At 44.2% G+C, this 22,604-nt stretch overlaps 1 protein-coding gene across 1 annotated transcript in view; it reads left to right on the top strand.

Annotated features, from left to right (window-relative positions):
- The window catches only part of LOC115116862 (Kv channel-interacting protein 2-like), a 40,230-nt gene extending 20,410 nt beyond the window's left edge, over positions 1-19,820 (top strand). The window contains exons 2-8 of the mRNA XM_065001161.1: positions 7,131-7,229; positions 9,915-10,039; positions 10,355-10,424; positions 11,223-11,401; positions 13,432-13,536; positions 16,644-16,706; positions 17,631-19,820. Of these exons, the coding sequence (XP_064857233.1) occupies positions 7,131-7,229; positions 9,915-10,039; positions 10,355-10,424; positions 11,223-11,401; positions 13,432-13,536; positions 16,644-16,706; positions 17,631-17,678 (689 nt within the window). The 3' untranslated portion in view covers positions 17,679-19,820. The remainder of the gene's footprint in view (positions 1-7,130; positions 7,230-9,914; positions 10,040-10,354; positions 10,425-11,222; positions 11,402-13,431; positions 13,537-16,643; positions 16,707-17,630) is intronic.
- Positions 19,821-22,604: the final 2,784 nt, after the last annotated feature.

The raw sequence follows: 22,604 nt of genomic DNA, 5'->3' as shown, positions 1-22,604 counted from the left end.
CCACATACTGTTGTAATGCTCTCTCTGTGACTTGCTGCCAGAGGTCTGTGTAGCTGTCCACATACTGTTGTAATGCTCTCTCTGTGACTTGCTGCCAGAGGTCTGTGTAGCTGTCCACATACTGTTGTAATGCTCTCTCTGTGACTTGCTGCCAGAGGTCTGTGTAGCTGTCCACATACTGTTGTATTACTCTCTCTGTGACTTGCTGCCAGAGGTCTGTGTAGCTGTCCACATACTGTTGTAATGCTCTCTGTGTGACTTGCTGCCAGAGGTCTGTGTAGCTGTCCACATACTGTTGTAATGCTCTCTGTGTGACTTGCTGCCAGAGGTCTGTGTAGCTGTCCACATACTGTTGTAATGCTCTCTGTGTGACTTGCTGCCAGAGGTCTGTGTAGCTGTCCACATACTGTTGTAATGCTCTCTGTGTGACTTGCTGCCAGAGGACTGTGTAGCTGTCCACATACTGTTGTAATGCTCTCTCTGTGACTTGCTACCAGAGGTCTGTGTAGCTGTCCACATACTGTTGTAATGCTCTCTCTGTGACTTGCTACCAGAGGTCTGTGTAGCTGTCCACATACTGTTGTAATGCTCTCTGTGACTTGCTGCCAGAGGTCTGTGTAGCTGTCCACATACTGTTGTAATGCTCTCTCTGTGACTTGCTACCAGAGGTCTGTGTAGCTGTCCACATACTGTTGTAATGCTCTCTCTGTGACTTGCTACCAGAGGTCTGTGTAGCTGTCCACATACTGTTGTAATGCTCTCTCTGTGACTTGCTGCCAGAGGTCTGTGTAGCTGTCCACATACTGTTGTAATGCTCTCTCTGTGACTTGCTACCAGAGGTCTGTGTAGCTGTCCACATACTGTTGTAATGCTCTCTCTGTGACTTGCTACCAGAGGTCTGTGTAGCTGTCCACATACTGTTGTAATGCTCTCTCTGTGACTTGCTGCCAGAGGTCTGTGTAGCTGTCCAAGGCGTTGAAATATACACGCTGTTGTCTGGTCCTGGAATGGTTACTGTGCTCCTTGGTTTGAATCGGGCTGGTAGTAGGTCCAAGCTAAATAGGCCCACTGCTGCTCACTACAAAATGGTGACTGTAGACCGTTTGAATAGGTGAGGAGCTGTGTGGTTGGATTGAATCAGTGGTCTTGCCGCAGGCCTCAAAGACAAATCCTTCTAGAAGATCAGAGAGTTCAATCGAGTACCGTCTTAACTGAATGACATCAGAGACAGAATACAATAACCCCTCTTGGACAACAGGGTTCTGATGACTAGCCTCCAGGTTGTTAACGCTGGTGGTGCGGAGGAGGTGGAAGGTCATTGAGAATACAATGGGCCCCTCTTGGACAACGGGGTTCTGATGACTAGCCTCCAGGTTGTTACGCTGGTGGTGCGGAGGAGGTGGAAGGTCATTGAGAATACAATGGCCCCTCTTGGACAACGGGGTTCTGATGACTAGCCTCCAGGTTGTTACGCTTGGGGGTGCGGAGGAGGTGGAAGGTCATTGAGAATACAATAACCCCTCTTGGACAACGGGGTTCTGATGACTAGCCTCCAGGTTGTTACGCTGGTGGTGCGAAGGAGGTGGAAGGTCATTGAGAATACAATGACCCCTCTTGGAGAACGGGGTTCTGATGACTAGCCTCCAGGTTGTTACGCTGGTGGTGCGGAGGAGGTGGAAGGTCATTGAGAATACAATGGCCCCTCCTGGACAACGGGGTTCTGATGACTAGCCTCCAGGTTGTTACGCTGGTGGTGCGGAGGAGGTGGAAGGTCATTGAGAATACAATGACCCCTCTTGGAGAACGGGGTTCTGATGACTAGCCTCCAGGTTGTTACGCTGGTGGTGCGGAGGAGGTGGAAGGTCATTGAGAATACAATGGCCCCTCTTGGACAACAGGGTTCTGATGACTAGCCTCCAGGTTGTTAACGCTGGTGGTGCGGAGGAGGTGGAAGGTCATTGAGAATACAATGGGCCCCTCTTGGACAACGGGGTTCTGATGACTAGCCTCCAGGTTGTTACGCTGGTGGTGCGGAGGAGGTGGAAGGTCATTGAGAATACAATGGCCCCTCTTGGACAACGGGGTTCTGATGACTAGCCTCCAGGTTGTTACGCTTGGGGGTGCGGAGGAGGTGGAAGGTCATTGAGAATACAATAACCCCTCTTGGACAACGGGGTTCTGATGACTAGCCTCCAGGTTGTTACGCTGGTGGTGCGAAGGAGGTGGAAGGTCATTGAGAATACAATGACCCCTCTTGGAGAACGGGGTTCTGATGACTAGCCTCCAGGTTGTTACGCTGGTGGTGCGGAGGAGGTGGAAGGTCATTGAGAATACAATGGCCCCTCCTGGACAACGGGGTTCTGATGACTAGCCTCCAGGTTGTTACGCTGGTGGTGCGGAGGAGGTGGAAGGTCATTGAGAATACAATGACCCCTCTTGGAGAACGGGGTTCTGATGACTAGCCTCCAGGTTGTTACGCTGGTGGTGCGGAGGAGGTGGAAGGTCATTGAGAATACAATGGCCCCTCTTGGACAACGGGGTTCTGATGACTAGCCTCCAGGTTGTTACGCTTGGGGGTGCGGAGGAGGTGGAAGGTCATTGGAAGACTGCAGAACATCAAGTGAGAGACAAGGGATGAGTTGACATGTAAATGCTCCCTGAGGTTTATGCCCATTGGTTGACAGAAAGGGAAGTGATTATTGCTGAGTGAGCCCATTGGTTGACAGACAGGGAAGTGATTATTGCTGAGTGAGCCCATTGGTTGACAGAAAGGGAAGTGATTATTGCTGAGTGAGCCCATTGGTTGACAGAAAGGGAAGTGATTATTGCTGAGTGAGCCCATTGGTTGACAGAAAGGGAAGTGATTATTGCTGAGTGAGCCCATTGGTTGACAGAAAGGGAAGTGATTATTGCTGAGTGAGCCCATTGGTTGACAGAAAGGGAAGTGATTATTGCTGAGTGAGCCCATTGGTTGACAGAAAGGGAAGTGATTATTGCCCGAGTGAGCACATAGGTTAATCAGAAAGGGAAGTGATTATTGCCCGAGTGAGCCCATAGGTTAATCAGAAAGGGAATTGATTATTGCCGAGTGAGCCCATAGGTTAATCAGAAAGACTGGGATTATGAGTGAAGCATCATAGCGTTGGACTGGGTTTATGAGTGAAGCATCATAGCGTTGGACTGGGTTTATGAGTGAAGCATCATAGCGTTAGACTGGGTTTATGAGTGAAGCATCATAGCGTTAGACTGGGTTTATGAGTGAAGCATCATAGCGTTGGACTGGGTTTATGAGTGAAGCATCATAGCGTTGGACTGGGTTTATGAGTGAAGCATCATAGCGTTGGACTGGGTTTATGAGTGAAGCATCATAGCGTTGGACTGGGTTTATGAGCAGCTTGTCATGTATTATGTATAATATCTCACTATATCCGTGTCAACTGGCACCCTATTCCCTACATGGTACACTACCTGGTTAAGCATAGGACACTATATAGGGAATAAGGTACCATTAAGGACAAGGCCTGGTTCTCATGCCAAGACACCACTCAAAGATTTAGTCAAAACCTGGTTCTAATGCCAAGACACCACTCAAAGATTCTGTCAAAACCTGGTTCTAATACCAAGACACCACTCAGAGATTGAATCAAAACCTGGTTCTAATACCAAGACACCACTCAGAGATTGAATCAAAACCTGGTTCTAATACCAAGACACCACTCAGAGAATCTGTCAGAGCCTGGTTCTCACGCCACTCAGAGAATCTGTCAGAGCCTGGTTCTCACACCACTCAGATAATCTGTCAGAGCCTGGTTCTCACACCACTCAGAGATTCTGTCAGAGCCGGGTTCTCACACCACTCAGAGATTCTGTCAGAGCCTGGTTCTCACACCACTCAGAGAATCTGTCAGAGCCTGGTTCTCACACCACTCAGAGAATCTGTCAGAGCCTGGTTCTCACACCACTCAGAGATTCTGTCAGAGCCTGGTTCTCACGCCACTCAGAGATTCTGTCAGAGCCTGGTTCTCACGCCACTCAGAGAATCTGTCAGAGCCTGGTTCTCACGCCACTCAGAGATTCTGTCAGAGCCTGGTTCTCACGCCACTCAGAGATTCTGTCAGAGCCTGGTTCTGTCAGAGCCTGGTTCTCACGCCACTCAGAGATTCTGTCAGAGCCTGGTTCTCACACCACTCAGAGATTCTGTCAGAGCCTGGTTCTCACACCACTCAGAGAATCTGTCAGAGCCTGGTTCTCACACCACTCAGAGAATCTGTCAGAGCCTGGTTCTCACACCACTCAGAGATTCTGTCAGAGCCTGGTTCTCACACCACTCAGAGATTCTGTCAGAGCCTGGTTCTCACACCACTCAGAGAATCTGTCAGAGCCTGGTTCTCACACCACTCAGAGATTCTGTCAGAGCCTGGTTCTCACGCCACTCAGAGATTCTGTCAGAGCCTGGTTCTCACGCCACTCAGAGATTCTGTCAGAGCCTGGTTCTCACGCCACTCAGAGATTCTGTCAGAGCCTGGTTCTCACGCCACTCAGAGATTCTGTCAGAGCCTGGTTCTCACACCACTCAGAGATTCTGTCAGAGCCTGGTTCTCACACCACTCAGAGATTCTGTCAGAGCCTGGTTCTCACACCACTCAGAGATTCTGTCAGAGCCTGGTTCTCACACCACTCAGAGATTCTGTCAGAGCCTGGTTCTCACACCACTCAGAGATTCTGTCAGAGCCTGGTTCTCACGCCACTCAGAGATTCTGTCAGATGACTGAATTCAGTGTGTTCAAAATTAAACTTCCATTAAGCTTCAATAATCCGTTTGAAAGCATTTAAGGACACAAGAGAATGATGGAAAGCAACATCACCAACCCATTCTCTCCTGTGTGAAGATAGAGAATGGTGGAAAGCAACACCACCAACCCAGTCTCTCCTGTGTGAAGATAGAGAATGGTGGAAAGCAACACCACCAAACCAGTCTCTCCTGTGTGAAGATAGAGAATGGTGGAAAGCAACACCACCAACCCATTCTCTCCTGTGTGAAGATAGAGAATGATGGAAAGCAACACCACCAACCCATTCTCTCCTGTGTGAAGATAGAGAATGGTGGAAAGCAACATCACCAACCCATTCTCTCCTGTGTGAAGATAGAGAATGGTGGAAAGCAACACCACCAACCCAGTCTCTCCTGTGTGAAGATAGAGAATGGTGGAAAGCAACATCACCAAACCATTCTCTCCTGTGTGAAGATAGAGAATGGTGGAAAGCAACATCACCAACCCATTCTCTCCTGTGTGAAGATAGAGAATGGTGGAAAGCAACACCACCAACCCATTCTCTCCTGTGTGAAGATAGAGAATGGTGGAAAGCAACACCACCAACCCAGTCTCTCCTGTGTGAAGATAGAGAATGGTGGAAAGCAACACCACCAAACCAGTCTCTCCTGTGTGAAGATAGAGAATGGTGGAAAGCAACACCACCAACCCATTCTCTCCTGTGTGAAGATAGAGAATGGTGGAAAGCAACACCACCAACCCATTCTCTCCTGTGTGAAGATAGAGAATGGTGGAAAGCAACACCACCAACCCAGTCTCTCCTGTGTGAAGATAGAGAATGGTGGAAAGCAACACCACCAACCCAGTCTCTCCTGTGTGAAGATAGAGAATGGTGGAAAGCAACACCACCAAACCAGTCTCTCCTGTGTGAAGATAGAGAATGGTGGAAAGCAACATCACCAAACCAGTCTCTCCTGTGTGAAGATAGAGAATGGTGGAAAGCAACATCACCAAACCAGTCTCTCCTGTGTGAAGATAGAGAATGGTGGAAAGCAACATCACCAAACCAGTCTCTCCTGTGTGAAGATAGAGAATGGTGGAAAGCAACAACACCAAACCAGTCTCTCCTGTGTGAAAATAGAGAATGATGACATCACAAGAAATAAAGAATATAAATCTACAAAATACAGTGGAAGGATTGTGATTAGTTCCATAATCCAATCAGAATGTACCTTTCAGTAAGACTCCTTCAACAACTACAGAAACATGCTGCCTGCTCTTTTCATAGTCTACCTTGTTGTGTCAGATGGAACTGTGAAAGCACACAAGGACACACACACATTTAAAATGCCGGTACCTAAAACGCCATGTGACAAACTGATATATATATATACAGTGCCTTGCGAAAGTATTCGGCCCCCTTGAACTTTGCGACCTTTTGCCACATTTCAGGCTTCAAACATAAAGATATAAAACAGTATTTTTTTGTGAAGAATCAACAACAAGTGGGACACAATCATGAAGTGGAACGAGATTTATTGGATATTTCAAACTTTTTTAACAAATCAAGAACTGAAAAATTGGGCGTGCAAAATTATTCAGCCCCTTTACTTTCAGTGCAGCAAACTCTTTCCAGAAGTTCAGTGAGGATCTCTGAATGATCCAATGTTGACCTAAATGACTAATGATGATAAATACAATCCACCTGTGTGTAATCAAGTCTCCGTATAAATGCACCTGCACTGTGATAGTCTCAGAGGTCCGTTAAAAGCGCAGAGAGCATCATGAAGAACAAGGAACACACCAGGCAGGTCCGAGATACTGTTGTGAAGAAGTTTAAAGCCGGATTTGGATACAATACTTTCGCAAGGCACTGTATATACACACACACAGCTACTGAACCGTGAGAAGGAAGCAGACAGGCATTTACACTCCTGTGTTTATAAATCTGTCAGGTTGCCATGGAGACGGCTGTTCTTCTCGGAACCCTCCGCTCTGTAGATGGAACCTGTCAACCACGGCTGGTTACTGGTGGCCTGGCCTTTCTGATGATGATGATGATGATGAGAGGGAGAGAGAGGGGGAGAGATGAAAACAGCCACTATGTGTGACACTTTATACACTAGAGACCACTAACTGATAAAACACTGCAACTCGGTCTCTCTCTTTCTATATATGTATATAATATATCACCTATCATAAGAGACTATAACCTAAAGCCAGATCAGCAAACTAACTATAGCATCAAGATGGAATAATGACTACTTCAACTTGTGTGCATGCATGTGTGTGATTTGAGTCCATTCTATGGGGTCGTGCCACCCTGCTCTAATCTGTGCTGTGATTGGTTACTTCCAGGTAACCCAGCATCCAACCACAGCAAGCGAACTATAAAACAGAGGTTCCTCAAGCTGCTGCCCTGCTGTCGCTCCAGAACCGCCCCCTCACTCAGTCAAAGCAAGTGCTCGTTTGCATATCCCCACCCCTTCCTCCGTTCCTCCGCCCCCCTTCGAGCCCTTGCTAAACAAGTGTAATAGGCAGTTACACAGACAAGTTGCCATGTTGGATAGCTTTAGCCAGCTAGCTAACATAAATAGCATTCCTCTCTATTTGACTTAGGTTGTTGCTAAATTAGCTAGCTAAGAAAGTGAAAGGTAAACTAAAAAGAAGAAAACATAGAACAAAATATAGCTATCTCTCTCTCTCCCTCTCTCTCTCTGATGCTTAAAAAGTAAACTCAAACTGCAGTGCTAGCTACATGCAGTGGTGGAAAAAGTAACCAACTGTCATATTTGAGTAAAAGTGAAGATCCCTTAATAGAAAATGACTCAAGTAAAAGTGAAAGTCAGCCAGTAAAATACTACTTGAGTAAAAGTCGAAAAGTATTTGGTTTTAAATAAACTTAAGAATCAAATGTAATTGCTAAAATGCACCTAAGTATCAAAAATAAAAGTAAAGTATTAATAATTTTAAATTCCTTACATTAAGCAAACCAGACGCCACCATTTTCTAGATGCTTTATTTTATTTACCGATAGTCAGGGACACTCCAACACTCAGACATCAGTTACATGATTACTGCTAGTTATTTACCTATAGCCAGGGACACTCCAACACTCAGACATCAGTTACATGATTACTGCTAGTTATTTACCTATAGCCAGGGACACTCCAACACTCAGACATCAGTTACATGATTACTGCTAGTTATTTACCTATAGCCAGGGACACTCCAACACTCAGACATCAGTTACATGATTACTGCTAGTTATTTACCTGTAGCCAGGGACACTCCAACACTCAGACATGAATTACATGATTACTGCTAGTTATTTACAGATAGCCAGGGACACTCCAACACTCAGACATCAGTTACATGGTTACTGCTAGTTATTTACCTATAGCCAGGGACACTCCAACACTCAGACATCAGTTACATGATTACTGCTAGTTATTTACCTATAGCCAGGGACACTCCAACACTCAGACATCAGTTACATGATTACTGCTAGTTATTTACCTATAGCCAGGGACACTCCAACACTCAGACATCAGTTACATGATTACTGCTAGTTATTTACCTGTAGCCAGGGACACTCCAACACTCAGACATGAATTACATGATTACTGCTAGTTATTTACCTATGATTACAACACTGACATCAGTTACATGATTACAGTTATTTACCTATAGCCAGGGACACTCCAACACTCAGACATCAGTTACATGATTACCGCTAGTTATTTACCGATAGCCAGGGACACTCCAACACTCAGACATCAGTTACATGATTACTGCTAGTTATTTACCTATAGCCAGGGACACTCCAACACTCAGACATCAGTTACATGATTACTGCTAGTTATTTACCTATAGCCAGGGACACTCCAACACTCAGACATCAGTTACATGATTACTGCTAGTTATTTACCTATAGCCAGGGACACACTACAACACTCAGACATCAGTTACATGATTACCGCTAGTTATTTACCTATAGCCAGGGACACTCCAACACTCAGACATCAGTTACATGATTACCGCTAGTTATTTACCTATAGCCAGGGACACTCCAACACTCAGACATCAGTTACATGATTACCGCTAGTTATTTACCTATAGCCAGGGACACTCCAACACTCAGACATCAGTTACATGATTACCGCTAGTTATTTACCTATAGCCAGGGACACTCAGACATCAGTTACATGATTACCGCTAGTTATTTACCTATAGCCAGGGACACTCCAACACTCAGACATCAGTTACATGATTACCGCTAGTTATTTACCTGTAGCCAGGGACACTCAGACATCAGTTACATGATTACCGCTAGTTATTTACCTATAGCCAGGGACACTCCAACACTCAGACATCAGTTACATGATTACCGCTAGTTATTTACCTATAGCCAGGGACACTCCAACACTCAGACATCAGTTACATGATTACTGCTAGTTATTTACCTGTAGCCAGGGACACTCCAACACTCAGACATCAGTTACATGATTACCTCTAGTTATTTACTGATAGACAGAGACACTCCAACACTCAGACATCAGTTACATGATTACCGCTAGTTATTTACTGATAGCCAGGGACACTCCAACACTCAGACATCAGTTACAAACAAAGCTTTTGTGTTTAGTGAGTCCGCCAGATCAGAGGCAGTAGTGATGACCAGGGATGTTCTCTTGATAAGTGCGTGAATTTGACAATTGACAATCCTGCTAAGCATTGAAAATGTAAGGAGTAGTTTTGGGTGTCAGGGAAAATGTATGGAGGTAAAAGTACATTATTTTTTGTAAGAATGTAGTGAAGTAAAAGTTGTAAAAAATATGAATAGTAAAGTAGAGTACAGATACCCCCAAAAGTGACTTAAGCAGTACTTTAAAGTACAGTATTTTAACTGAAGTACTTTACACCACTGGTAACAGAGAACTGAGTATCACTGTCTTCTCTTCTATCTTTATCTCTTTCACTTCTTCTTCTCTCTTCCTCTTTCTCACACACAATAGGGTGTGTGTGAGCATAACCACCATGCCTTCTCTCTCTCTTCCCCTCCTACCGACAGTCACACACAATAGGGGGTAGCTGCTAAGCATAACCACCATGCCTTCTCTCTCTCTTCCCCTCCTACAGACAGTGTAGTGGAGGATGGAGAGTTATCTACAGTGTGTTATAGACCAGAGGGGTTGGACCAGCTACTACAACAGACTAAGTTCACCAGGAGAGAACTACAGATCCTCTACAGGGGCTTCAAGAATGTACGTCTGTCCCTGAGGACTCTCTCTCTCTCTCTCTCTCTCTCTCTCTCTCTCTCTCTCTCTCTCTCTCTCTCTCTCTCTCTCTCTCTCATTCCAATTCAGATTGCTTTATTGACATGAAATAACATTTGTAGATATTGTCAAAGCAGTATAGTGGTGCAGCATAACATTCTGTTGATTGTCCAATAGGAATGCCCTAGTGGTGTCTGTCTGTCTCTCTGTCTCTGTGTTCTAACATTCTGTTGATTGTCCAATAGGAATGCCCTAGTGGTGTCTGTCTCTGTGTGTTCTAACATTCTGTTGATTGTCCAATAGGAATGCCCTAGTGGTGTGGTGGATGAAGAGACATTCAAGTTAATCTACTCCCAGTTCTTTCCTCAGGGAGGTGAGTGTCTAAGTGTGTGCTGCACCTGTGCATGAAATCCTGTGTAAGTTTTTCTCTTTTTCTCTCTCTCTCTCTCTCTCTCTCTTATATATATATATATACATTTGCTTTATTGGCATGACATAACAATGTACATATCGCCAAATCTTACTTTAGAGATTTACAAAACATAATTATGATCAAAATTGTCAATGGGACAACAATAACCAAGGGTCAAAATAACCATATATTGAACAATAAGCATAGAGGACATGTGCAGATTAGTTGGTCTGTCAGACACTGTCTCTCATCTTATGACAGGCAGCAATGTAGTGCGCTGCCAACCCACAGCTCTCTGCGTCCTCCCCCAACAGGACGGGTAGCCTATCCTCATCAGAGAGGTATTTGAGACCTTGAATAAGGGTTTCAAATTTGGGGAAATTAAGCTCTCTAATTGATAAATATTTTTGACATTTTGTCAGGAAATGCAGCTCTGTCTTGGGTTCTGCTGTGGTTGCACAGCCTTTCCTCTACAGGGAGCCAGGTTTTCCTGTGTCTACACTTCTCAATAGCAAGGCTGTGCTCACTGAGCCTGTACTTTGTCAAGGTTTTTCTCTCTCTCTCTCAGCCTTTCAGTCTCTCAGTATCCCCCTCTCTCACTTCCTCCCCGGGCACCGAAGACGTGGATGTCGATTAAGGCAGCCCCCCTGTACCTCTCTGATTCAGAGGGGTTGAGTTAAATGCTGAAGACACATTTCAGTTGAAGGCATTCAGTTGTACAACTGACGAGGTTTCCCCCTTTCCCCTCCCCTCATTCAGACTCCAGCACCTACGCTCATTTTCTGTTTGAAGCGTTTGACACCCACAAGAATGGAACGGTGAGCTTCGAAGACTTCGTCACAGGCCTGTCAATCATCCTGAGAGGCTCTGTCACAGAGAAACTCAACTGGGCTTTTAACCTCTACGACCTCAACAAAGATGGCTTCATCACCAAAGAGGTATGGTACGATGTGTGTGTGTATGTATGTACAGTTGAAGTCGGAAGTTTACATACACCTTAGCCAAATACATTTAAACTCAGTTTTTCACAATTCCTGACATTTAATCTTAGTAAAAATGCTCTGTCTTAGGTCAGTTAGGATCACCACTTTATTTTAAGAATGTGAAATGTTAGAATAATAGTAGAGAGAATGATTTATTTAAGATTTTATGTCTTTCATGACATTCCCAGTGGATCAGAAGTTTACATACACTCAATTAGTATTTGGTAGCATTGCGTTTAAATTGTTTAACTTGGGTCTAATGTTTCGGGTAGCCTTCCACAAGCTTCCCACAATACATTGGGTGAGTTTTGTCCCATTCCTCCTGACAGAGCTGGTGTAACGGAGTCAGGTTTATAAGACCTCCTTGTTCACACACGCTTTTTCAGTTCTGCCCACAAATGTTCTATGGGTTTGAGGTCAGGGCTTTGTGATGGCCACTGCAATACCTTGACTTTGTTGTCCTTAAGCCATTTTGCCACAACTTTGGAAGTATGCTTGGGGTCATTGTCCATTTGGAAGACCCACATGGGGTGGCAGGGTAGCCTAGTGGTTAGAGCATTGGACTAGTAACCGAAAGGTTGTAAGTTCAAATCCCCGAGCTGACAAGGTACACAATCTGTCGTTCTGCCCCTGAACAGGCAGTTAACCCACTGTTCCTAGGCCGTCATTGAAAATAAGAATTTGTTCTTAACTGACTTGCCTAGTAAAATAAAGGTAAAATTAAAATATATATTTTTTAAATTTACAACCAAGATTTAACTTCCTGAATGATGTCTTGAGATGTTGCTTCAATATATCCACATAATTGTCCGTCCTCATGATGCCGTCTATTTTGTGAAGTGCACCAGTCCCTCCTGCAGCAAAGCACCCCCACAACATGATGCTCCCACCCCCGTGCTTCATGGTTGGGATGGTGTTCTTCGGCTTGCAAGCCTCCCCCTTTTTCCTCCAAACATAACGATGGTCATTATGGCTAAACAGTTCTATTTTTGTTTCATCAGACCAGAGGTAATTTCTCCAAAAACTACAATCTTTGTCCCCATGTGCAGTTGCAAACCGTAGTCTGTTTTTTTTTATGGCGGATTTGGAGCAGTGGCTTCTTCCTTGCTGAGAGGCCTTTCAGGTTATGTTGATATTGGACTCGTTTTTATTGTGGATATAGATACTTTTGTACCTGTTTCGTCCAGCATCTTCACAAGGTCCTTTGCTGTTGTTCTGGGATTGATTTGCACTTTTCACACCAAAGTACGTTCATCTCTAGGTGACAGAACACGTCTCCTTCCTGAGTGGAATGACGGCTGCCTGGTCCCATGGTGTTTATACTTGTATACTATTGTTTGTACAGATGAACGTGGTACCTTCAGGCGTTTGGAAATTGCTCCTAAGGATGAACCAGACTTGTGGAGGTCTACAATTTTTTTCCTGAGGTCTTGGCTGATTTCTTTTGATTTTCCCCTGATGTCAAGCAAAGATGCATTAAATCTGAAGGTCGGCCTTGAAATACTTCCACAGATACACCTCCAATTGAATCAAATGATGTCAATTAGCCTGTCAGAAGCTTCTAAAGCCATGACATCATTTTCTGAAAATGTCCAAGCTGTTTAAAGGCACTTAGTGTATGTGAACTTCTGACCCACTGGAATTGTAATACAGTGAATTCTAAGTGAAATAATCTGTCTGTAAACAATTGTTGGAAAAATTGCGTGTCATGCACAAAGTAGATGTCCTAACCGACTGTCCAATACTATAGTTTGCTGACAAGAAATTTGTGGAGTGGTTGAAAAACAAGTTTTAATGACTCCAACATAAGTGTATGTAAACTTCCGACTTTAACTCTATGTATGTGTGTGTGTGTGTGTGTGTGCAAATATGTTTTCTCTTCTAAACTATTCCCCCATCGTCCCCTCTGTGTGTGTGCGTGTTTGTGTGTGTGTGAGCACAAATATGTGTGCGTGTGTGTGTGTCTCTGTGTGTGTGTGTTTCAGGAGATGACTGATATAATGAGCTCTATCTATGACATGATGGGGACGTGTACGTACCCCTGTATGCAGAACGACGCCCCCAAGGAGCATGTCGACAACTTCTTCCAGGTAACACCTAACCACAGATCTAGGATCAGGTGAACAACTTCTTCTAGGTAACACAACTAACCACAGATCTAGGATCAGATGAACAACTTCTTCCAGGTAACACCTAACCACAGATCTAGGATCAGATGAACAACTTCTTCCAGGTAACACAAGTAACCACAGATCTAGGATCAGATGAACAACTTCTTCTAGGTAACACAAGTAACCAGAGATCTAAACCTTGATTCAATCCTACTGCGCTTGTAGACAACAGCACATTTTAAAGGTCATGTTACTGCGTTAGTGGAGATTACATTCAAGGTAAACTGAGAAGATGTCAGCTCAATTGGAAATTACCTTTAAATGCTTTAGCATGGTATCTTATTTAATCCAGGCCCCATGGTTAGTTAATTCTACCTCCAGTGTTTTCTAATTGAATCCAGGCCCCAGGGTTAGATAAGTGTACCTCCAGTGTTTTCTAATTGAATCCAGGCCCCATGGTTAGTTAATTCTACCTCCAGTGTTTTCTAATTGAATCCAGGCCCTAGGGTTAGTTCATTCTACCTCCAGTGTTTTCTAATTGAATCCAGGCCCCAGGGTTAGTTAATTCTACCTCCAGTGTTTTCTAATTGAATCGAGGCCCCAGGGTTAGATAAGTCTACCTCCAGTGTTTTCTAATTGAATCCAGGCCCCAGGGTTAGTTAATTCTACCTCCAGTGTTTTCTAATTGAATCCAGGCCCCAGGGTTAGTTAATTCTACCTCCAGTGTTTTCTAATTGAATCCAGGCCCCAGGGTTAGATAAGTCTACCTCCAGTGTTTTCTAATTGAATCCAGGCCCCAGGGTTAGTTAATTCTACCTCCAGTGTTTTCTAATTGAATCCAGGCCCCAGGGTTAGTTAATTCTACCTCCAGTGTTTTCTAATTGAATCCAGGCCCCATGGTTAGTTAATTCTACCTCCAGTGTTTTCTAATTGAATCCAGGCCCCAGGGTTAGATAAGTGTACCTCCAGTGTTTTCTAATTGAATCCAGGCCCCATGGTTAGTTAATTCTACCTCCAGTGTTTTCTAATTGAATCCAGGCCCTAGGGTTAGTTCATTCTACCTCCAGTGTTTTCTAATTGAATCCAGGCCCCAGGGTTAGTTCATTCTACCTCCAGTGTTTTCTAATTGAATCGAGGCCCCAGGGTTAGATAAGTCTACCTCCAGTGTTTTCTAATTGAATCCAGGCCCCAGGGTTAGTTAATTCTACCTCCAGTGTTTTCTAATTGAATCCAGGCCCCAGGGTTAGATAAGTCTACCTCCAGTGTTTTCTAATTGAATCCAGGCCCCAGGGTTAGTGAATTCTACCTCCAGTGTTTTCTAATTGAATCCAGGCCCCAGGGTTAGTTAATTCTACCTCCAGTGTTTTCTAATTGAATCCAGGCCCCATGGTTAGTTAATTCTACCTCCAGTGTTTTCTAATTGAATCCAGGCCCCAGGGTTAGTTAATTCTACCTCCAGTGTTTTCTAATTGAATCCAGGCCCCAGGGATAGATAATTCTACCTCCAGTGTTTTCTAATTGAATCCAGGCCCCAGGGTTAGTGAATTCTACCTCCAGTGTTTTCTAATTGAATCCAGGCCCCAGGGTTAGTTAATTCTACCTCCAGTGTTTTCTAATTGAATCCAGGCCCCAGGGTTAGTTAATTCTACCTCCAGTGTTTTCAAATTGAATCCAGGCCCCAGGGTTAGATAAGTGTACCTCCAGTGTTTTCTAATTGAATCCAGGCCCCAGGGTTAGTTAATTCTACCTCCAGTGTTTTCTAATTGAATCCAGGCCTCAGGGTTAGATAATTCTACCTCCAGTGTTTTCTAATTGAATACAGGCCCCAGGGTTAGTTAATTCTACCTCCAGTGTTTTCTAATTGAATCCAGGCCCCAGGGTTAGATAAGTCTACCTCCAGTGTTTTCTAATTGAATCCAGGCCCCAGGGTTAGTTAATTCTACCTCCAGTGTTTTCTAATTGAATCCAGGCCCCAGGGTTAGTTAATTCTACCTCCAGTGTTTTCTAATTGAATCCAGGCCCCATGGTTAGTTAATTCTACCTCCAGTGTTTTCTAATTGAATCCAGGCCCCAGGGTTAGTTAATTCTACCTCCAGTGTTTTCTAATTGAATCCAGGCCCCAGGGTTAGATAAGTCTACCTCCAGTGTTTTCTAATTGAATCCAGGCCCCAGGGTTAGTTAATTCTACCTCCAGTGTTTTCTAATTGAATCCAGGCCCCAGGGTTAGATAAGTCTACCTCCAGTGTTTTCTAATTGAATACAGGCCCCAGGGTTAGTTAATTCTACCTCCAGTGTTTTCAAATTGAATACAGGCCCCAGGGTTAGTTAATTCTACCTCCAGTGTTTTCTAATTGAATCCAGGCCCCAGGGTTAGTTAATTCTACCTCCAGTGTTTTCTAATTGAATCCAGGCCCCAGGGTTAGATAAGTCTACCTCCAGTGTTTTCTATTTGAATCCAGGCCCCAGGGTTGGATCATTCTACCTCCAGTGTTTTCTATTTGAATCCAGGCCCCAGGGTTGGATCATTCTACCTCCAGTGTTTTCTAATTGAATCCAGGCCCCAGGGTTAGATAATTCTACCTCCAGTGTTTTCTAATTGAATCCAGGCCCCAGGGTTAGTGAATTCTACCTCCAGTGTTTTCTAATTGAATCCAGGCCCCAGGGTTAGTTAATTCTACCTCCAGTGTTTTCTAATTTAATCCAGGCCCCAGGGTTAGTGAATTCTACCTCCAGTGTTTCCTAATTGAATCCAGGCCCCAGGGTTAGTTCATTCTACCTCCAGTGTTTTCTAAATGAATCCAGGCCCCATGGTTAGTTAATTCTACATCCATTGTTTTTCACAAAGGGTTTTAAAAGGACCCTCTTGACATAACCTCCTTATTGTTGCATTCTGACTTTGTGAACAACCAAAAGGTCAAATAGAGGTTGCTTATATTTGTCCTGTTTCAGATGCAGGTGTGTAACCTGTACAGTGTGTGGTGTGAAATGGAAATGTGTTTGTTGCATATCCCACGGAGACACCCGTCGGAGTCACGGCCAGGGATCAGAGTAGCATATTCAACTGTTTCTCTGTTTCACTCTGGCAGAAAATGGACAAGAACAAAGATGGCGTGGTCACCATTGAGGAGTTTCTGGAGTCTTGTCAAAAGGTTTGTGTGTCTGTGTGTCTGTGTGACTGTGTGTCGGTGTGTGTGTGTGTCTGTGTGTCGGTGTCTGTCTGTCTGTCTGTCTGTCTGTCTGTCTGTCTGTCTGTCTGTCTGTCTGTCTGTCTGTCTGTCTGTCTGTCTGTCTGTCTGTCTGTCTGTCTGTCTGTCTGTCTGCGTGAGTACCTGTTTGTGTGTGTGTGTGCATATGTTCAATTTCAGCATGATTCTATAGGATATGATTATTTATGACGTGATTTAATCATATTTAAAACGTCACAATGTGAAGTTTATTTCCACAAATGTGTGTTTTTTCATCAGAAATGATTGCTCGAAGTACATCCACAGGTACACCTCCAATTGACTCAAATTATGTAAATTGGCCTATCAGAAGCTTCTAAAGCCATGACATCATTTTCTGGAATTTTACAAGCTGTTTAAAGGCTGTCAGTTAGTGTATGTAAACTTCTGACCCACTGGAATTGTGATACAGTGAATTATAAGTGAAATAATCTGTAATGTAAACAATTGTTGGAAAAATGACTTGTGTCATCCACAAAGTAGATGTCCTAACCGACTTGCCAAAACTATAGTTTGTTAACATGAGATTTGTGGAGTGGTTGAAGAACCAGTTTCAATGACTCCAACATAAGTGTATTTACACTTCCGACTTCAACTGTATATCTTTTAGTCTCTCTGAAATCAAATAATCTAGTGATCTAGTCATTGAACAACCATGACATGACGGGATGTGGAAAATCACACCAATCTCAACCATAAGTTATTGAAACAATAAAGCTAATTTACTAACATTGGATCTTCAACTTGATATTTATTTAAGAACCTGTTACTGCTTCTGTACTGTTTAAACATTCTCTCCAACTGCTTCTTACCCGTTGTGCTTTTTGTCCCTTCCTGCCTCCTGTCCAGGATGAGAACATCATGCAGTCCATGCATCTGTTTGACAACGTCATTTAGTGATACTTCCTGTGGGTGTGGCCTAAAGGACAGGGTGCCCATATTTAGCCTCACAGCCTCCACCCCTAGCTCCCCTCTATCCCCAAACACAGACTCATTAGGGATGTCGGGGGTAAACGGTACCCCTCCATGGATCTCCACTCTCCTCCTACCTGGGAAGGTCAGACAACAGTTAGTTGTGCAATAGGTACACCTCCATGGGTCTCCACTCACTCATCCACCTCTAGCCCATCTCTGCCCCCCAAAAGAGACACCCCTACCTGGGAAGGTCAGACAACAGTTAGGTGGGCAATAGGTACACCTCCATGGGTCTCCACTCTCTCATCCACCTCTAGCCCATCTCTGCCCCCCAAAAGAGACACCCCTACCTGGGAAGGTCAGACAACAGTTAGTTGTGCAATAGGTACACCTCCATGGGTCTCCACTCTCTCATCCACCTCTAGCCCATCTCTGCCCCCCAAAAGAGACACCCCTACCTGGGAAGGTCAGACAACAGTTAGGTGGGCAATAGGTACACCTCCATGGGTCTCCACTCTCTCATCCACCTCTAGCCCATCTCTGCCCCCCAAAAGAGACACACCTACCTGGGAAGGTCAGACAACAGTTAGGGGCTCAAAGCCACGCCATGTTGGAGACCATATCACTCATTCTATATGACATCACATTCTCACTATGCAATAATGTTATTGATTCTCTAATTACTAGTTTGACAAAATGGTGGACTGTTATTCTTCTAAGGGCAAAAGGCTTTAAATGAAACAATAATCTCACTGCTTGGTATGAACTTGTTAACTGTGAGATGTATTATTATCAATCATCGACATTGTTCCATTTCTCAATGTTCTGGGAGGGAATCCCCTGGCTGACGGAATTACCCACAACCCTCCAATCATCCATATTGTGTCCTATTTACCTCATTTTCAACAGAAATATGGTCCGTGTTTAGTTTTTTTTGTGCGTGACTTCTGGTTAAGCGCTTCCGGCTAATAGTTGGGAGCTAGCTAGCTAACTAACTCAGTATCGCTTCTCACAACTTTCCAAACATGGATTCACATAAATGGTAATTTTATGTTCTGTAAGGGGTTGCCACGGCAACTGTCAGAAACGGAAACTGTTTATGGAGCAGGAGTGTTTTGACCACCAATTTTTTTTGAGGAGCGAGTGCAGTTGTGAGGCTCCTTTTGATTTGCACCCACCTCCTAAGGACGAGGAGTCTCTTTGGCTTTGGCTCAAAGCATTGAAAAGATGCTGTGAAGAAGTCAATCAAAACAATCGAATTGCCATGGAAACGCGTGGGGGAAAGATCCCAAATCTCCTCATTGCCCCCCAGCAAAATGAACCTACATTTAGGCGTATTATTATTTACAGTATAGAGTATGTGTACTATGTTGTGGTAAAAATCAGAGTTGAATGCTTGTATGGATGTCAACCACAGGAGGTTGGTGGCACCTTAATTGGGGAGGATGGGCTGATAGTAATGGCTGAAGCGAAATCGTTGGAATGGTATCAAATGCATCAAACACATGCGACTGATGCCATTCCATTTGCTCCGTTCCAGCCTTTATTATGAGCCGTCCTCCCCTCAGCAGCCTCCTGTGATGTCAACCCCAATGTTCAGGTCATCGTCACCAACCACCGACATTAGTTAAAAACTACTTTGACTACACCACTGATTTCTGTATGCTAGCTATGCTACCAGCTTATATGAAGGTGAGTTAGCATTTATCAGTCACTCCTTCTAAACCTGAAAAGGTACAACTCCTAAATGATGCAGCAAAAACAGCCAAATAAATTCAAATCAGACTTTAGTAACCACATTGTGGGCCTGTTTAGAATGCATCAATCATGATGAATATACACTTGGTTATATCAAATATGTTGAATGTGCACCAATCCGGCATCCTTCTTATGTCCCCCACGGTCTGCGTTCCATTGACCTCTTTACAGCATCTGTAGTGTCTGCATGATGTGTGTTTTAAAAATGACAAGAAGTCATATTTAATGTGGTTGTGTGTGTACTGTATGTGCTGGAGATGACTCCTTCTGAATGTGTCTGTGTATATTTTTGTACAGACATGATGTTTATGATGTCTGTACAAACCCAAATATAAGTGAATAAACCACTGTTGCTATGCAAACAAATGTAAATGTTTTATTTGTAGTGTTGGAATCTGCTAAACTTCGAACATTGAGATATGAAATAAATGATAGAGAAGAAGCCTTGGACAGGAAGAGTGAAAGAGACTCTGGGTTGTGTGTCAGAAGTTAAGGGTTCTCTGTGGGAAGACAGGTGGCTGTGGAATGTGTCGGGTGGAAGGGAGAAGAGCAACGGTTGAGACAGGTGGACGTCTGTGGACTAGGGGTAGGAGGGGTTGAGATCTGTGGACTAGGGGAAGGAGGGGTTGAGATAGGGGAGACAGATAGACGTCTGTGGACTAGGGGAAGGAGGGGTTGAGATGGGGGAGACAGATGGACGTCTGTGGACTAGGGGAAGGAGGGGTTGAGATCTGTGGACTAGGGGAAGGAGGGGTTGAGATAGGGGAGACAGATGGACGTCTGTGGACTAGGGGAAGGAGGGGTTGAGATAGGGAGACAGATGGACGTCTGTGGACTAGGGGAAGGAGGGGTTGAGATCTGTGGACTAGGGGAAGGAGGGGTTGAGATCTGTGGACTAGGGGAAGGAGGGGTTGAGATAGGGGAGACAGATGGACATCTGTGGACTAGGGGTAGGAGGGGTTGAGATAGGGGAGACAGATGGACATCTGTGGACTAGAGGAAGGAGGGGTTGAGATAGGGGAGACAGATGGACATCTGTGGACTAGGGGAAGGAGGAGTTGTGATAGGGGAGACGGATGTACATCTGTGGACTAGGGGAAGGAGGGGTTGAGATCTGTGGACTAGGGGTAGGAGGGGTTGAGATAGGGGAGACAGATGGACATCTGTGGACTAGAGGAAGGAGGGGTTGAGATAGGGGAGACAGATGGACGTCTGTGGACTAGAGGAAGGAGGGGTTGAGATAGGGGAGACAGGTGGACATCTGTGGACTAGGAGAAGGAGGGGTTGAGATAGGGGAGACAGATGGACGTCTGTGGACTAGAGGAAGGAGGGGTTGAGATAGGGGAGACAGACGGACGTCTGTGGACTTAGGGGAAGGAGGGGTTGAGATAGGGGAGACAGATGGACGTCTGTGGACTAGAGGAAGGAGGGGTTGAGATAGGGGAGACAGATGGACATCTGTGGACTAGGGGAAGGAGGGGTTGAGATAGGGGAGACAGATGGACATCTGTGGACTCGGAGAAGGAGGGGTTGAGATAGGGGAGACAGATGGACATCTGTGGACTAGGGGAAGGAGGGGTTGAGGTCAGGAGGTGAGGTCAGTTCCCCTTATTAAGGGAGTAATCAGGGTTTAGTATCTGGTTATCTTCTTCCTGTTGAACCATAAGATGTAAGGATTGGAGAAAAGGAGGAGTGTCTTAAGTGGGATGTATATAACTGTGATGGTGAGAAATGTTTTGCTGTCTGAATACAGCTGTACAGAACCTTTGGGAAGAATTAAACTTGGTTAAAGCTTCTCTAGTGTCCGTGAGTCATTTACTCTGAAAAATAAGAACCTAACAGTAGTTACTGTATGGACAGTGCAAGAGGCGTGATTATTATTATTATTATATATTTTTTTTTCTCCCCAATTTCGTGGTATCCAATTGTTGTAGTAGCTACTATCTTGTCTAATCGCTACAACTCCCGTACGGGCTCGGGTGAGACGAAGGTTGAAAGTCATGCGTCCTCCGATACACAACCCAACCAGCCGTACTGCTTCTTAACACAGCGCGCATCCAACCCGGAAGCCAGCCGCACCAATGCGCCGGAGGAAACACTGTGCACCTGGCAACCTTGGTCAGCGCGCACTGCGCCCGGCCCGCCACAGGAGTCGCTGGTGCGCGATGAGAAAAGGATATCCCTACCGACCAAGCCCTCCCTAACCCGGGCGACGCTAGGCCAATTGTGCGTCGCCCCACGGACCTCCCGGTCGCGGCCGGTTACGACAGAGCCTGGGTGCGAACCCAGGGACTCTGATGGCACAGCTGGCGCTGCAGTACAGCGCCCTTAACCACTGCGCCACCCGGGAGGCCTGAGGCGTGATTTTAAAAGCTACTTTGAAGATACTGTTATAACAAGGTGAAAACAATGACAATGAAGTTGAATCTGAACAGTTTATTAAACACAATCCACACTTAACAGTTTCCAATATTTTGTATATTTATAAAAGCGATAAGAGACGTTGCATCAGGACACTGAGGCAAAATATTACCATAAATGTGTCATAAAACCAATAATAAATGTATATGAACAAACCAAGTAAACATATATTATGTATCATCTAACAGTACTGTATAATGTAATAGTACAGGACTGTATAATGTAATAGTACAGGACTGTATAATGTAATAGAATAGTACAGGACTGTATAATGTAATAGAATAGTACAGGACTGTATAATGTAATAGAATAGTACAGGACTGTATAATGTAATAGAATAATTGTATAATGTAATAGAATAGTACAGGACTGTATAATGTAATAGAATAGTACAGGACTGTATAATGTAATAGTACAGGACTGTATAATGTAATAGAATAGTACAGGACTGTATACTGTAATAGAATAGTACAGGACTGTATAATGTAATAGAATAGTACAGGACTGTATACTGTAATAGAATAGTACAGGACTGTATAATGTAATAGAATAGTACAATACTGTATAATGTAATAGAATAGTACAATGTATAATGAATAGAATAGTAATACTGTATAATGTAATAGAATAGTACAGGACTGTATAATGTAATAGAATAGTACAGGACTGTATAATGTAATAGAATAGTAATGTATAATGTAATAGAATAGTACAGGACTGTATAATGTA

This window comes from Oncorhynchus nerka, linkage group LG15, assembly GCF_034236695.1.
Source record: "Oncorhynchus nerka isolate Pitt River linkage group LG15, Oner_Uvic_2.0, whole genome shotgun sequence".
NCBI classification, from domain to species: domain Eukaryota; kingdom Metazoa; phylum Chordata; class Actinopteri; order Salmoniformes; family Salmonidae; genus Oncorhynchus; species Oncorhynchus nerka.
Note: the sequence above shows the minus strand (reverse complement) of the source record. Positions and strands in the feature narration are given on the sequence as shown.